The sequence below is a fragment of the Colobus angolensis genome, unplaced genomic scaffold, assembly GCF_000951035.1.
Source record: "Colobus angolensis palliatus isolate OR3802 unplaced genomic scaffold, Cang.pa_1.0 Scaffold225, whole genome shotgun sequence".
NCBI lineage: Eukaryota > Metazoa > Chordata > Mammalia > Primates > Cercopithecidae > Colobus > Colobus angolensis.
In genome coordinates, this window is record NW_012115433.1 from 4,857,682 (window position 1) to 4,876,151 (window position 18,470).

The 18,470-nt window shown below is 34.0% G+C and overlaps 1 protein-coding gene across 3 annotated transcripts in view; it reads left to right on the top strand.

The window, feature by feature from the left end:
• The window catches only part of CCDC102B (coiled-coil domain containing 102B), a 365,304-nt gene that overhangs the window by 100,998 nt on the left and 245,836 nt on the right, over nt 1-18,470 (top strand). For 2 of the 3 annotated variants that reach the window (XM_011944078.1, XM_011944079.1), the window contains one exon: nt 15,733-16,344. In XM_011944078.1, the coding sequence (XP_011799468.1) occupies nt 15,742-16,344 (603 nt within the window). In that variant the 5' untranslated portion in view covers nt 15,733-15,741. Of the gene's footprint in view, nt 1-1,671; nt 1,723-15,732; nt 16,345-18,470 lie in introns of all 3 variants that reach the window. The other variant, XM_011944077.1, reaches the window with a different exon arrangement.

Below are 18,470 nucleotides of genomic sequence, written 5' to 3' on the forward strand. Positions count from 1 at the left end.
TTATATATTAAAAATATATATATTTATGCACACATATATATATTTTCTGGGGAGAAAATCAGTAGATGTTAATTAGTAACTGAAATAAGTTTCTTTCAATTTTAAAACATGTAATAACCATTTTGAATAAACTATATATACACCATTTAATATAATTGTAGAGAAAAATAAAATAAAATATTCCAAAATAATTTCAAAACTACCTTAGCAAAGAGCCAAGAGTTTCAAATGTCAAAAATGTTTCAAGATTTGTATTCTTCTATTTGGGATACGATGAGTATAAAGAATTTGCTAAATGTGCTAGGTCAAATATCACTTTGTTCTAGAAGCTTGTAAAATTATAAATTGGAATACTTTCTAAAAATTATGAAAACTACTGCAGTTTTCTGAGAACTGTGTTTTTTAATTGTTTAAAGCTAAAATATTGGCCGGGCATGGTGGCTCACTTCTTTAATCCCAGCAGTTTGGGAACCCAGGGCAGGTGGATCACGAGGTCAGGAGTTCGAGGCCAGCCTGGCTAACATAGTGAATCCCTGTCTCTACTAAAAATACAAAAATTGGCTGATCACAGTGGAGCACGCCTGTAGTTCCAGGTACTCAGGATGCTGAAGAAGGAGAATTACTTGAACTCAGGAGACATAGGTTGCAGTGAGCTGAGATTGCGCCACTGCACTCCAGCCTGGGCAACATAGCGAGACTCCATTTCAAAAAAAGAAAAAAAAATCCCTGAAATATTGTAGAATCAAATAAATGTTTAATATGTCAATTTGGTGTTTTAATTTGAAATTGGGTGTTTAAAAACTATGATTGTTTAATAGTATTATTATTTTTGTTTTTTACAACATCTATTTTTAAATATGCAGGATACATGTACAGGTTTTTACACGGGTATATTGCACCCAGGTAGAGAGTATAGTACCTAATAGGTAGTTTTTCAGCTCTCCTCCTCCCAGTAGTCCACAATGTCTATTGTTTCTATTTTTACGTCCATGCATACTCAATGTTTAGCTCCCACTTAAAAGTAAGAACATGCAGTATTTGGTTTTCTGTTCTTGCATTAATTAGCTTAGGATTATGGCCTCCGGCTCCATCCATGTTGCTGCAAAGGACAATATTTCATTCTTTCTGTGGCTGTTAGTATTTTATGATATACATGTGAGGCAGGAGAATAGGGTCTGGAGACAGGGAGCCTAAGGCCAACCTGAGGCTGACTTCTTGGAATTGAACCAAAAAGAAAACCTCACGTCTCCATGCCTAAGTGACAAGAAACCAGAGGCACCTGCCACTACAAACCCCTCCACTCCCCTATAGCACAAATGGGAAGTACCTATCCTTGGTCTGGGGCCAAGCCTTCACTTCAGCCTTTGATTGGTGGCGGGGGCAGGGTCCATTTCAGCCTCTGATTGGTTGTGGGCCAAGCCTCCACTTCGGCCTCTTATTAGTCATGGGCCAATGCTTCATTCGCATAGGTTGTAACCAATTGGAGGCCTCTAAAGGGTACATGTAGGTGTTACCAAATTCTTTTAGCTTAGTAAAAACTAAAGAACATTGCAATCGGGACTCCTGAGCCACTTTCTCGAGCCTGCTCCCTGTCTCTAGAGTGTATGTTTGCTTCAATAAATCCGCGCTTTCACTGCTTTTTTCTTTTGTTGTTTTGTTAGTGCATCTTAGAATTCAGAATTCCAAGGATCAGGACATCTTGCAGTCAAGACTTTCCATCAGGTAACTTCTGTGCCACCTTTCTTTATCCAATCCACCACTGATGGATACCTAGGTTGATTCCATGTCTTTGCTATTGTGAAAAGCAGTGATGAGCCTATGAGGGCACATGTCTTTTTGGCTTCATGATCTATGTTCCTTTGGGTATACACCCAGTAACGGGGTTGATTGCGCTGTTGAATAGTAGCCTTGTTTTCAGTTCTTTAGCAAATCTCCGAATTGCTTTGCATGGTGACTGAAGTAATTTACACCCCCAGCAACAGCGTGTGAGCGTTCCTTTAACTCTGCAGCCTCACCACCATCCGTTGTTTTTGGGCTTTTTAGTAATGGCCATTCTAACTGGTGTGAGATAGTATCTCACTGTGGCTTCGATTTGTGTTTCCCTGATGGTTACTGATAATGAGCGTCATTTCACATGTTTGTTGGTCTCTTGTGTGTCTTCTTTGTGAAATGTATGTTCATGTCCTTCGCCCACTTTTTAATGGGGCCATTTGTTTTCTGCTTGTTGATTTAAGTTCCTTAAGCATTCTAGATATTAGACGTTTGCTGGATGCGTAGTTTGTGAATAATTTTTCCCATTCTGCCGGCTGTCTGTTTACTCTGTTGATAGGTTCTTTCGCTGTGCAAAAGGTCTTTAATTTACTTAGGTCCCACTTGTCAGTTTTAGGGTTTTTCTTTTGCAATTGCTTTGGGAGACTTAGCCAAAAATTATTTGCCAAGGCTGATGTCAAGAAGGGTATTTCCTAGGTTTTCCTTTCTTTTATAGAAATTCTTTTATTTTATAAAATTCTTTTCAGAATTGTATAGTTTGAGGGCTTACATTTACACCTTTAATTCATTTTGAGTTAGTGTTTGTGTATAGTAAAAAGCGAGGGTCCAGTTTCATTCTCTGCATATGGCTAGCCAGCTATCCCAGCAACATGTACTGCATGAGGAGGCCTCTTCCCATTGCTTGTTTTTGTTGGCTTTTTCATAGATTTGGATGGTTGTAGGTGTGTGGTTATATTTCTGAGTTTTCTATTCTGAGTCTTTTGGCAAAGTCTTTAGGGTTTTCTAATTATAGAATCATATCATTAGTGAAGAGAGATAGTTTGACTTCTTTTTCAATTTGGATGCCTTTTATTTCTTTCTCTTGCCTGATCGTTCCTGCCAGGACTTCCAGTACTAGGTTGAATAGTAGTGGTGAGAGTGGGCATCCTCATCTTGTTCCAGTTCTCAAGGGGAATGGTTTCAGCTAAAACCTGTGATTTTCAATTACATTCCTAAAATACATTTCATTGGATAAAATATAGGCAGAAAAATAAAAATACTGAAATGTGCACAAGTTGTTATTTGAATAGTACAGAATAGCCAGACTGACATGATATTGTAAGTATTTGGAAATGTTTTCTGTTAAGTCAAATCTACATGAAATTACAATTTAAAAAATGATGTGTAATAATAACAATGATTAAAATAGATCTTTGCTGATCTGAAAACGTCTTTGTCTATCTTACATGTACACACTATCACACACTCACACATGCACTCCATAAATAAAAACTGGAAAGGCATAGAGAGACAAATATATATGTACCTTTTGGATTCTGGTAAGAAGGAAATAGGTTAATATATGTGAAATACTCAGGAAAATTCCTGATAAGTGCTCTCTTTTTCTTTTTTTCACTATACTTTATGTTCTAGGGTACATGTGCACAACGTGCAGGTTTGTTACATATGTATACATGTGCCATGTTGGTGTGCTGCACCCATTAACTCGTCATTTACATTAGGTATATCTCCTAATGCTATCCCTCCCCCCTCCCCCCTCCCCACAATAGGCCCCAGTGTGTGATGTTCCCCTTCCTGTGTCCAAGTGATCTCATTGTTCAGTTCCCACCTATGAGTGAGAACATGCGGTGTTTGGTTTTCTGTTCTTGTGATAGTTTGCTGAGAATGATGGTTTCCAGCTGCATCCATGTCCCTACAAAGGACACAAACTCATTCTTTTTTATGGCTGCATAGTATTCCACGGTGTATATGTGCCACACTTTCTTAATCCAGTCTGTCACTGATGGGCATTTGGGTTGGTTCCAAGTCTTTGCTGTTGTGAATAGTGCCACAATAAACATACGCATGCATGTGTCTTTATAGCAGCATGATTTATAATTCTTTGGATATATACCCAGTAATGGAATGGCTGGGTCTAATGGTGTTTCCAGTTCTAGATCCTTGAGGAATCGCCACGCTGTTTTCCACAATGGTTGAACTACTTTTCTCTTTTATCTTTCTCTCTTTCTTGCTGTCCACAAGTTTCAGTGTTAGATGTCAAGCAGTTCAGTTTATCTGTTATTTGATTTACAGAAGTTACTCTTATATAAAGGTAAATATTACAAAATATATTGAGAGGCACTAAAATGATTTATTCTCATAGTAAATGAAACTGATGAAACTGACGTGCTTAAAGATTTTAATGCCACTTTATGTGTTCAAAGTAAGCGCTACTGAACTTAAGGTGCTATTTGAATAGAAAGCTTTTCTCATGCTATTGTATTTGGTGTTCAAAAAATGGGAAAGAAAAAGCTAAATAATACATTGGCAGTTCCATTTTTCCAAAGTAAAACAATATTTGCGTTTGAAGTTTAAAAATATTTTTCAGTAAATTAGGCTAGGTGCAGTCTGTAATGCCTGTATTTTAGGAGGCCGAGGTGGGCAGATCACTTGAAGCCAGGAGTTAGAGACCAGCCTGGCCAACATAGCAAAACTCCGTCTCTACTAAAAATATACAAATTAGTAGGGCATGTGGTACGTGCCTGTAGCCCCAGCTACTCAGGAGGCTAAGGCAGGAGAATCACTTGAACGAGGGAGGCAGAAGTTGCAGTGAACTGAGATTACTCCACTGTACTCCAGCCTAAGCAACACAGCAAGACTCAAAAAATAAAAATGATAATAAATAAATAAATAAACTCAATAAGTTATTAAAACTTCGAGATGTAAAGATGAACATGTTCATCTTTACATACCCTTCAGTGGAAGATCATGCAATGAATTAAATGCAGTAATTCTGCTTGTATAAAATCCAAGTACAAAATCCAAGTATTTTGTGCTTATAAGTAGTCGTGTGCTCTTGAAAAGCACTTTTGGAAAATGAATCTGTACAGTGTTCTCATTTTCTAATTTTAAATTGTTAAAGGCACCATTTAATGTCAATTTGTATTTCCTGTTACTGTCACCTCTTTAGAGGGATAACATATACTAATGAAAACCTAGAATATTTCTCTCTTGTTTGTTTTTATTTTCCAAATATCAAGAGATTAAAATGCATTTTTCTGACAATTCACATTCTTTTAATAGACTGCAGACACAGAAACTGTGAGGTAATAAATATAGTGTTCTAAGAAACTAAATTTTGGTGTAATTTTTTATACAGCAATATCGTTTCTGTGGAATACAGGTGTGGCTTAATTGAATCCTCTGGCCCTGGGTCTCTCTCATAGGCTTCAGGGAAGGTGTCAACCAGAGCTGCAGTGGATTGAAGACTCAATGTGGGGTAGATCTGCTGCCAAGCTTCCACAAATAGTTGTGGGCAGGATTTAGTTTCTGGGAGCTGGTGGCCAGAAGCCTTCCTCAGTTCCTTGCCATGTGGGCCTCTCCAAACAACTGCTTATGACGTGACTCTTGGATTCATCAGTGACCAAGAGAAAAGGCAATAGAAAGAATGCTAGCAACATGGAAACCTCATTCTTTCATAACCTGATTTCAGAAGTCACATCTTACCACTTTTATAACATTATATTCATTAGAAGCAGGTCACAGGGCCAGCCCCCACTGAGAGGAAGGGAATTAGACAAGGCTGAGACAAGGCTGTGAATACCAAAAGGGGGGATAAGTGAGGGACATTTTAGAAGTTTGTCTATATTTTAATTTTAAAAAATGATATTCACACACACTGGGAAAATCAATTTGAACTTTTTTCTTTACCATTTTACCCAATTATTCTGAGGTTAAGGAAACATTGCAAGAATAAAACAAAATATAATCACAAAGTTTGCAGTCATGGCCATAATCTCACTTTTTCTTAGCACTTATTAGTGCCTGATTGATCACATTAATTGTTACATAGCTATAATCTATATTTGAAATTCATGGATAAGAGTTAAAATGAAAGATTTATATGCCATAATATTTACATTACTATATAACCAATGCTGAACTTCTAATACAAAATGTCAACACTAGGAATATCAATTCAAATGATAGTGAATTTCTTACCTGAAGCCACAAAGGCTACAAGGAGATGGTACATTTTTCAGTGTCAAAAAAATCAAGTGATAATTGTAGAACTGGTAAAACTATCCTTTGGGAATGAATGGAGAGTAAAGATACCAGATGAAGGAAAACTAGAAGATGCTATTAATAGGAGGAACTACCCTTAAAAATTGGCTAAAGGAAATTCTATAAAGAGAAACAAAATAATAAAAGAATCCCATAGCATCAAAAAACAAGAAGAAACAATCAAATAGAAATATGAATATATGATAGAATATCTTTCTCCTCATTTGTTTTATGAATCATATTTAATGATTGAAATAAAAATTATAATATTTGAAAGTGATATTTAATGATAGAGAAGGTAAAATCATCTAAACAGAAGTAGGTTGTCCATAATTCACTTGAAGAGATGAAATGCTCATTTCCAGTAGATAAGGCTGTTACATTTGTGTATTTTAACTCTCAGAACAACAAGTATGAAAACTGTACAAAGTGATAAAAACTAAAAAATACTGTACATATATCAGCCAGGTGGAATCCACACAAAAATTCAAATAGCAAACAGGAAAGCAAAAGAAGAAAAGCAGGAATGGAAAGAGAGGACAGAAAGAAAACAAATTATGAAATGGCAGATATAAGTTCTAACACATCAATAATTACTGTAAATGTAAATGGCCTAAATAGACCAAGTAGAAGTCAGAGACTGGCAGGGTGAATAAAACAAAAATAAGCAAACAAACAAAAAGCATGAACAAGTTACATGCCATTAATAAGAAACTTAACAAGAAACTCACTTCCTCAGATCATCAATTAAGATTGCCATCTATCACAAATAAAAGAATGTTAAATAAAAGAATGTAAAAAAAATACCTTGGAAATACTAGTTTTTTAAAAAATACCTAAGAGTGGCTATGTCAATACCAGAGATGTTACTTCAGAACAAAACAAAACAAAATAAAATATAGAAACCCACCACAGACAAGGAGGAAAATTTCATGATGATAAAAGGATCAATACATCAGGAAGACATAATGATCCTACATGAGTATACACAAAACAACACAGCTTCCAAACATATGAAGCAAAAACAGGTAGAACTGAAAAGAGAAATAGACAAATCAGGAATTACAGCTGAGGATTTCAGAAGTCTCTCTGAACAACTAGTAAAATGACTGCACAGAAAATCAGCAAAGGTATAGAGAATCTGAACGATATAATCAGCAAATAGGATCTAATTGTCATGTATAGAAGATTCCACCATACAGTTGCAGAACATACATATTTTCAAGTGTCATGTAACATTCACCAAGGTACATATCCTATACAAAAAAAAAAAAAAAAAACCCTTCAACTAATGTAAAATAATTGAAATTAGGCAGAGTATGTCATCTTTCTGTAATGAAATCAAACTAAAAATCACAACAGAAATATCTCTAAAGAAGTAAAAATTAGACAACACATGTCTAAATAATTCATGGTTCAATAAGGAATTCGCCAAGAAAATAAAAAAAATACAAAACTGAATAAAATGAAAATACTGTAACATCAAATATTTGAAAGACAGCTAACATAGTGCAGAGAAGAAAGATTATGCCCTAAATTTTACATAAGAAATAAAGTTCTCAACCTGAGTTCCTACCACAAGAAACTTATAAAAAGGAGAACAAAATAAAGGAAATACCAATTCAAATGTATTTCAAATATATTTCAAAACAATTTCAAATATATTTCAATTGTTTTTTCTTTTAATTGTTACTTTAAAAAATTTAAATTATTTCTTTTATTTAAATATTTAAATTATTTAACTATATTTAAATATAGTTAAATTATTTAAATATATATTTAAATATATTCTGTCATGTCACTTCCAATCAATATATGGAATAAATAAGTTAAATACTGTTATAATTTTAAAATATTGCTTGACTTGATCATCAAGACAGGTATGACAATCTTACACAACTTCTTAGGGGGTATATTTGAAAAGTGGCTTTTCTGGCTTTCTTACTTTTGAAGTCTGGGTGAAAAGCATAGGTTTCTTATGTCTGATCTTTCTCTTTTCTGAAAGAAAAAACTATCTTGCCCCATCTTTCCTACATGTTCGCTACAACATCTGGATTCACCAGAAATTTTGGAATTTGAAGAAGCTGGGCTTTTAAAAAAATTTTATTGATTCAATTTATATTTTTTAAGTGTAAATCTTACTCTTTGGTCATGCTGTTTACAGTGAAAATTGAATTCCAGATCATACATACAAAATAAAGTTTAACATACCATACCATGCACGATTTTACATAAATACTTTTTGCTTTAAGAACTGGGATGACTGAAGTGGAGTATTTGGACACATGCACAGGTATTGCTCATAAAAGTCTTAGGTACATTGTAAAATGTCTGCTTCTGAATCCAATTTTTTCTCTCAGCTTTTTGATGTGGAATATAGTTTAGCCCATTTGGATTATTAATGTAAAGTATGTACTGTTGGGAAAATAAAACTGACTTTAAGAATAAATTTTGTTTTGATTAAAAAAATTATAAGTGCTTTTTGAAAATAATAGGACAATCTTTGAGCTTCACTCTTCAAACTTCATGAAGTCTGAGAAAACTTTCCAGTCAGCCAACATAAAGCAGCTGGCAGCTTTGCACATCCTATCAAATGGGTGTGAGAAAATTTTACCGCATTTTACTGATACATAAGAGCTTTCTCCTGTTCACCACAAAGTGTAAATAGACCTGTGAAGATCTTATGACTTAGTCACACAGATTCTTTAAGAATAAGTGCGAATATGGTAAATGCTTTAGGAATTTTGCTTAGAAAATGCATAGGAAAATTGGGGTCATCTGTGGTTTTGTTGCCTGAAACCTTAAATGCACAAAAATATTTGGAAATCTCAATGAATTCAATGTTAACGAAAATCTATAATTTTAACAAAGAAATGACTTTTAAATGTAAAAACAACAACAACAAACAGAAAAAATTCCCTGATCTTGATGATATAAGCATCTTTCTCTTAGTACCACCTAATTTGTAGTGGAACTGTGATAGGAATTGTTTCATAGAGTGATTTTCTCTCACATTAGATATTGATAATAATTATCATTTGGAGTTATTGGCTATGTGCTCTCATTTTAATTTCCTTTTAACATTTTAGTGTTTCTGGAAACAGTTACATTGTCATCATTGTCATTTAATCGATATGAGGTTCTACAAGATGATGTTTACATAGTAATGTAAATTTCAGATACAGTCACCTGCCCAAATTTAGAAAGTGGTAGAATCTTTAACAATATCAGGCTTGTGCAGTGTTATTTCCCATAAAGTGTGCACCACGTCTGTTAGCCACCTGGAAATAGTGCTAAGCTGCTAAGCACATTCTTATACAAAAATAAGATTAGGTGGGGCTATATAGTTCCAGCAGAGCTAATGTTAATTTTATTTTTGGCTTAAGGTCTCAAGAAACATTTTGGCTTTTTTATTTGGCACCATTAAGTTGGATTAGATTGCATAAGAACATTGGGATAGTCTGCGGCTTTGTTAACTAAAACCTGGCATGGGTATAAATATTTTAAAATGCTGATGAATTGACTGTCAGGTTTCCATACAAACAGGTAAAATATGTAGAACAGATTATATATACATGTATATGTATATATAATACTGTATATTACATTTATTCTATATGTATTCTATATAATATAGAAATATACTTAGGCTGCTAAGCTCAAATGTATGACATAATCTCTTTAAGTCTCAAAATTTGTACGCTGGTGAGAAATTTCAGCAATATTTTAAAGCAGAGCTTTCTTGAACCTGCTTGGCATCTCAAGTACTTCATAAGAGTAGTTAAATGATGTATCCACCAAGAAAGTCTAAATTGTCTGAACCTAAATTTGTACTTGGCAGCAAAGCACCATAAAGGCTTCAAGCTGATCAGCCTGCCAGAAAACAGGAATTTTATTTTTCCAAGACTCATTACAAATTATGCATTGACACTTTATAAAACGGATTATGGATTTTGGATCTCTCTGTATTTCTTTATTCATATTATAAAGAAGTCAGACTGGTCACTTTTTGTCTCTGATCTATGAGGTTATTATTATAATGTAATTTTTAAGCCCCTTAAAGCTTATAGAAAACACAGCAATGACATCAAGATACTATGTGGAGAGACTCTGAAATAGTTTATTTTTAAAGAACTGGAGTTTTAAAAATCGTTGAGCATTATCTTAGAAACGTAATATTTTATCACGATTTTTTCTCAAATAATTTTACTGAAAACCTAGCCTAAAGGAAAGGCATCACATAGATTTGAACCAGTGACACATTGCTTCAATAACACTAGGTAATAGCAATAGCTTAAAGAGGGAGCAATGAAGAGTAAGCCAGCAAAAGGTCTTGTTTACTGTATTAATTCCATCCCAATTCTTTAAAATAGAGACAATTTCTATCTGATCAAATAATACTATTTAAAATTTAATAAAGACTCTTGGCAAACATGAAATTATGTTTTAAACTTTGTGTTTCTGCTCATTTTATGTTACAATGCTTTTGAAAGTAAAATATCTAAGTTTTAAATTATTGACAAGTTGTTCAAATTTATTTTATATTATTAGTTGCCTGCTTTGGCGAATTATTTTCTGTCTCTATACAATTTAAAAGCCTTTCATTTGCACCAACAAGCATAGACAGAAACTGTCTGTGTAATTTGCTACAGTGTAAGGATTTTTAGAATAGAATATTTAACCATGAGCAAATCTTGAACTACATACATATGATGTCATGTGGCCATTTAGTGTAATGGTTTCATTTATCTCATCATCACAACTATAGTCTTCTATTTAACATTCTGTGTACTGTTGCAAAAATTCATGTATATATATATATATGTATATATATATATGTATTTGCTTTAGACCTATATGAAATGAATTTTCATACTCATCATTTCTGCATGTTTGACAGGCCACATTTTATAATACAATAAAGTGTTTATTTTCCTGAATATTAAAATATGATTCTTTTTCTTTTTATCAGATTATATTTCATCATATCTATCATAATGATTCTTTCTTAGCGTTGTACTTTGAATCTGTATTAAACCATTTTCTCACTGCAAATGGCTTTTGTTATTTTGTGTGCATTACAGGTCCTATGCTTCTTAGGAAAAAAAAATTCAACAAAGGTTTCATTTTCTATAGATTAAGATAAAGCAATAACTATAAAAATAAGACAAAAATCTTTGTAATGTCTGTTTTATCCTGCCATGGAAGTTTAACTTCTGCCAAAAATGCTTTTCTTTCTGCTTCATTTCATTCTTCAGATAATACATCAAGTGTCACTTGGGAGAGACTTTGCTAAGTACACAGGGAGTTTTTGGATTACAATACACTGTATATAGTTTCAAAGATATAGTTAAAAACTGTAATTGTTCATTTGGTTTGTTGTTTATGATTGTTAGCAGCATTCAGGATGGCAGAAGTGATGTCTATTTTGTTCAGTTTCTAGGAGCAGGTCAGTGGTGGATATTCAACCCACCTTATTTTGTTGTTGTTGTTGTGTTTTGTTTTGTTTTAGGCTTTCAGCAGCAGGAAACCTTGGTTTTTAGCTTCTGTTTCTCGTGATAGGTGGAAAAGAGGGATGAGGAAGGGGTTTTGGTAGCCCAGTCAGAAACAGAAACTAAGAACCCGTGACTGTGGCCTCTCCCTCGGACACCCTTAGACAAAGGGCCACTAAGGGACCTAGAATTCTCGGATCACAGATTTAGTTAGTAGGGAAGTATAACCTGCTACCTGAAGGATGAGAAGCCAGGGGAAAGAGGGTCTGTGGAGAGAGGGGAGCGTGCTCCTGCAGAGCAAACAGGTTGCACCAAGGAGAAGGTGGAAGTGAGGTTGTGCAAGGAATGGACACGTCCAGGGTAGCCGACACAGGGGATGTGGAAGATGAAGTGACAAAGAGGAGGCCAGAGGGTTGGACAGGCCTGGACCTCACAGTCCCTCTGAGCTGTGATCAGGAGATTGAATGAACTCAAAGACAGTGTCAGGATGAGAAGACTAATTGTTGTGTAATTTAATAGGAGATATTTTAGCATAAAAATATCCAAAGTGGAAGTATGCCAAATGTATTCCTGAAATATTCTAAAAGATTTAGAGTGAAAACAGTTGATATTTTAAAGCTGTAGAATTTTTATATGAAGAGATGGTAGCTCTGGATTCAAATTTCCTCAGTTTCCAAACTCACTTTCTAACTGTATGACTTGGCTGGATACATCAGAGACTAAATCCTAGTTTCTTTATCATTAAGATGGGGATAATAATAGTACTGACTATTCCATTGATTAATATCAATGTGATATAGAAATTGGAACTGCAACTTTGTTACACGAAATACAGAGCACTTTTGTAGATTTCATTTTTCCTATGCTTTTCTTGTTTAAAGTACACCATTTCTCTTTCAAAAGACAGAGGGAAAAACATACAAAAAAGTAAATGGTAAATTAGTATGTCAAGGTGACATACTAATGACTTGTGTAACACAGAGAAAAATGTATGCCTTGCCTACAGGATAGCTAGGGTTAACCAGTCTGCAGGCATTTTCCCTTTTAATAGTCACAAGAATTCAATGAGGCCTATGCTATTCTTGTCTCCTTCTATACTAAGGATATTTAGTGAAAGGCAGTTTAGGTAATTGGTGCAAGATCATCGTCTAAAAAGTTGCAGAGTAAGACTCTACCCAATAGAGGCTGGAGTCCACTATCTGACACATTAAGTTCTCCTTTGGCAACAAATAATTTTGTTAGTGATATTATATATACTTTGTAGACCCTTAAGATTTTGTTTGGTTATGTACTACATACAAAAATATTTGCAGGAATCACAGTGGACTGATTGTATAAGCATTTTTACAAAGCAAAAATCAGTACAAGAAACCAGAGTCAACAGCATTAAAATATTTTCCCATGTTATCAGTGGCCCTGTTCTACAACCACTGGCAAATACTTTCATAGTTGTCTGAGCTAAAATACGAAGAGTGCACACATTTGTATAGGGAAACGAAGACTTTAGTGCATGCATATGTGTGTTAACCACCCTCATCTCAAGCAAGTTTTCCTTGCCTGAGAAAACTTTTTAAAACAGGAAATACTCTTCAAGTTCAAGGACTGACTGATTAAGCCCAAGTCATTTTTATTTAGTCAGATGTGAAAAAATACCCAGTTAATTGGTAGGCAAGATCTCAATGTACCAGAATCCAATTATAGAGTCTTCAAAACACTAGTGAAATAAAAGTTAATGAGACATTTAAAGACATTACAATTTTATGATACTGATTTATTTTGAAAACTAGCAAGGATAATTTTAAGTTTAATATGCTAAATTAAATTCTCTGTCTTCACTTTGGAATTTCAACCAAAAGAAATATCATTAAACAGTGAATAGTAAATATATATATGTATTTTTGTGTGTGTATATATGTGTGTATATATATATATATATATATATACTGTTTCTAATTAAGAGTTCCTTTTGTTCTTTTCTGTTTTATATTGGTGTTGGAGTTTGGTCAGTTGTATTCTTATTGCCCTCTGAATTATAATATATGAAGGGAACAAAATACTCCAAATCAGCAATAATTGAAACATGATTGGACATATACCAATGCTAACAAAAATAATTACAACCATGTGTCTATATTATTATAACAAGTATTATAATGAAGAGTGAAGTGGTTTGACATCTCTATATAACACTTGTTAAAATGTTTTCTTCTCTACTATTAAAAGTTAATATCAAGTTTAATATTATAAGATCTCTTAATAAGATAGCCTTAATATTCATCTTTTAAAATATTATGTAGTCTTTTTTCCCAATGATTAAAGGCTTATTTTGTAAGTTAGTTATAGTAATGAAACCCATTCAGTTGATTAAATAGATGGGTCATAAGGAGGCGATTTATGATCTGTAACTATATAAAAGCAAATGAAAAAAAGTGAGAGGATTAAATGTCATGCACATAAAATATTATATAAGATTATTTATACCAGAAAAGCATATCTGAGAATAAAAATGGGTAATTATATACAGCCATGGAACTTTATTAATTTACAAATTAAGCTGCACGTTTTGATCTCTTTTTTAAAGCAAAAATTCTACTTACTATATTCTTAATATACCTATATTACAATGTTGAATAAAGAATTGGGTATATGTATTGTTACATATGGTATGCCTTTACAAATTAATTTGTGTTTGGTATTTATATGGAAAGTTGATTTTAATTCCTTTACGAAGCTTTGCATCGAGCTAAGACTCTGTGTCATGTTATCTATGCTGTAAAGTTTCCTCATTTCTAAGGGATAGTCATAACTTCATCGGTACTCTGTAGATCACCTTGACCATACCTAATAATCTAACACTGACTTGACACATACTACATACTAAACAAAATTATTGAACAAATACACGTATTTGTTATAATGTAAATTATGTATCTTTAAAACTTAACTGTGCTTCTCTCACCCACCAGACTGTAAAACCTTTGACACACAAGAAACATGTCTTTTTCATAGTATTTTATTTTTGATCTTATCACAATATTAACCACAGTGAGAAATTAATTCATGTATAAGTTAGATGTGCTTTTGCCTGAAAATAACAGAAAACTCAACCATCATAACTTAAATAAATATAGGTTATTCTGCTCAAATAGCAAAGAAATCAGAGGTATGCATTCTACGTTGTCATGCCATAATTCACACCTTAAATCAGGCTCTTATCTTCATGGTTCACCATTGTGAATGCCACGAGAAGGCTGTTATACTCACCTTCTTCCAGAACTATGTCCTTATTCAAACGTAGGGAAGGAAGAGGAAAGAGAGTTCCTCATTGTGATGTTCTCATATTTTTCTGGATGGGAAATCTCAGCACACTTCGTCTCACATCCCAGCAGCCAGAGTCAGGCCATATGGCTGCCTTGAGACTAGTCAATAGTCAACAGATGAAGGGCATCATGGAAAATGTAGACTATGATTTAACCTCTGGCATTGAAATAAGAGGCTTATTTGCCTATACATCAATAGGTTGTGCATTCTGCCTGAACAAATTGAGGCTTTCCAGGGATAAAGAAAACCATTAAGTAGTTAGTGGACAACAAATATTACAATTTGTATTTTGTAGTGGACAATGTTGCAATAGATACAACCTAAATAGGACTGGATTTGTCAAAATGAATTATTTATGTCATATGCTATCTTCAATTGCATCTTTATATTTTTATTTGTATTATTTTGGCAAAATTGAATATGAGAATTTTCTATTTCTTAGTGGACAGTTACAAGTGTTTAAATTCCTCTATATTTTTAGTTACATTGGAAAAATATGCAATATTGAAAAAGTGTGGCCGGGCGTGGTGGCTCACACCTGTAGTCCTAGCACTTCGGGAGGCCGAGGTGGGTGGATCACCAGGTCAGGAGATCAAGAACATCCTGACCAACATGGTGAAACAAAGAATTAGCTGGGCGTAGTGGTGCGTGCCTGTAGTCCCAGCTACTTAGGAGGCTGAGGCAAGGGAATTGCTTGAACCCTGGAGGCGGAGGTTGTAGTGAGCCAAGATCATGCTACTGCATGATCAAGACTCTGTCTCCAAAAAAAAAAAAAAAAAAAAAGGCATTGTTTTCATCAAATTTCAAAAACAAAAAAAAGTAGGTCTTATTCCCTTATTTACAAGGGAAATTTCAGGATGAAATTATGTCCTCTATCTTTTCTCAGGTCTTAAAGATGAATACAAATTTAGATTCCATTCATCGATTAATTGAAGAAACACAAATCTTCCAGATGCAGCAATCATCAATTAAGTCACGTGGTGACATGGCGACACCTGCCTCACCCCCCAGGGATACCTGCTTCCCACTTCATGGGCTACAATCCCATGCTGCTCACAATTTCTGTGCACACTCATGTAACACCAACAAATGGGATATTTGTGAAGAACTTCGCCTGCGGGAGCTTGAAGAAGTCAAGGCCAGAGCTGCTCAGATGGAAAAGACCATGCGGTGGTGGTCAGATTGCACTGCCAACTGGAGAGAAAAATGGAGTAAAGTTCGAGCTGAAAGGAACAGTGCCAGGGAGGAAGGAAGACAACTCAGAATAAAACTAGAGATGGCGATGAAAGAATTGAGTACACTGAAAAAGAAACAGAGTTTGCCACCTCAGAAGGAGGCATTAGAAGCTAAAGACACCCAGGATCTGAAGCTTCCTGGTTTCACAGAAGAATCCTGTGAACATAGAGACCGATTTCAAGTGAGTTCACAAATGTATGAGTCCATCAGAGAGTGTTTGGTACAAAGACAATTTCCTACAAAGGAGGACACAAATAATAAGGTAAGAAAAAAATCCAGAGACTATGTGAATTTCTGAAGGACATAGATAGTGATGGGGAGGAAGAAGGAAGTGACAAATCCAGTGGTGACTATACTAGTCTACCAGGGCTACCATAAAAACGTACCATAATCACAGTGGTTTAAGCAACAGAAATTCATTTTCTTATAATTATAGAAGCTAGAAGTACAAGATCAAGGTGCTAGCAGGGTTGGTTTCTTCTGAGGTCTCTCTCCTTGGCTTATAGAAAGCCATTTTCTCCCTGTGTCTTCACATGGTCTTTTCTCTGTACACATGTCTGTGTCTTAAGTTCTTCTTGTAAGGTCACCTAATGAGCCTAATTTAACTAAATCACCTCCTTAAAGGCCCTGTCTCTACCAACAGTCACATTCTATGGTACTGGGGGTTAGGACTTTAACAAATACATTTTGGGGAAACACAAGTTCAGCCCATCCTAGTGGTTTTACTAATCTTTATAGAAAAAATTAACTCAGCATTTTTCATCTGAAAAGAAAATATTTGGAGACATTTCTTTCCATTTGCCTTAATTATGTCTAAATTGTAAACAATCCATACAGTAGTTTCAATAGTTCTCCATGTTTGGGACTCAAGCCTCACAATTAACTACTTATAAAATGGGTACTGCAGGCAAATAGGGTACCTTAGGAAATGCCTTATATGGACCACTGATGGAATTTCTTGGTATACTTAGAATCTCAGTTTCTGAGAATTCTGTACAAAACACATGTAACTTTAAAAAGTCTCTCAGTTTATACACTTATTCATCCATGAACCACCACCCTGTTTTTTCTTTTTCTTTTATTTTAACTTGGTAAATAATATTAACAACCCAAAGAACATACTTTGGGAACTCCTGTTACCTCTTATTATAGTTTCAGTTTATTTTGTTACTTCTTTCTACTTAATTCCTTCTCTAACACACATTAGTTAATATCTTGCACCTCTACCATTGCATTTAGTATTTTAAGCCATTCTATAATGTATATAATTTATGGTAGGTAAAACCTAGATTTAATTATAAATAAAAAAATTAAGAAGATTGCAATAAAATGATTACTTCTGCTTATTTGGTCTTCTACGTTTTCTTTTAAAAATGTTCAAAGCTGATAATCTAGGCTTTGTGTGTATCTTTTAGAAAATCACATATATTCTCAAAGCTCAGCTGTATTAATGTATGCGTTAGAAGAATGCAGTGATGAGGATAAGGGAACATAGCTCACATCAAGTTCTCTAAATCCACAAAGCGTTTTTATTATTACAAGTTACTAGCCTCTGCATTTGAGAAAATGAAGGATTTTCTTCACATGTATTATGATGGAAAATTCTCAATATTTTGGGATTTCTTCTGAAATATCTCCTTAACATTAATGTCAAGAACAAATCAAACATAATACTTATTTATTAAAAATGTATTTATTTGCAAAATATACTTCCAGATATTCCTTCTGATGGTAGGAAAATAAATATTACCTGTTGAAGAAGCTTCAATCAGGTTTTTCCTTAAAATTTTGACCAGCATCTTTGCCAACTCTATACCTAACAAGAAAGATATGTATATGCATCCTCAAACAACACATCTTATTTTATTGTTTGCCAAAATATTATAGTATAGATGATTGCAATGATCATTCTTGAGAGAATTAAGGAATGAATCATACTAGGTAAACTGGCATCCACATACTACTTAGAAAATAAAATAAAGGTGAAGTATCATTGAGATTTTACTTGAACTTGACTATTCATTGAGATTTTATTTGAAATTGTCTTTCGTTTTAAACCTATAAACCAGGGCAAATTTAAATTGTAGGCAAATACCAACAGCATGAGCCCTGTGAAGTTTTTGAGTTACACTCTAAGAGTGTCGATGCAGTTGTTGCTCTAGCATTGATGCCCATGTTTATTAAAGTGCCCCATTAAATTCTATTTGAGATGTGACTCATGAATTACAGCAATAAAGGGAACTAAAATAAAGCGATAAGCAAGCTTTTTAAAATATTCAAGAGCTTCCTGAAAATTCTATCTTGTCTTTCAAAAATGTTAAAAAAACAATTGCTTTGAAACTGTGTCTTATGACAAAAGAAACTTGAAAGTGGAATTCATCAACTCAT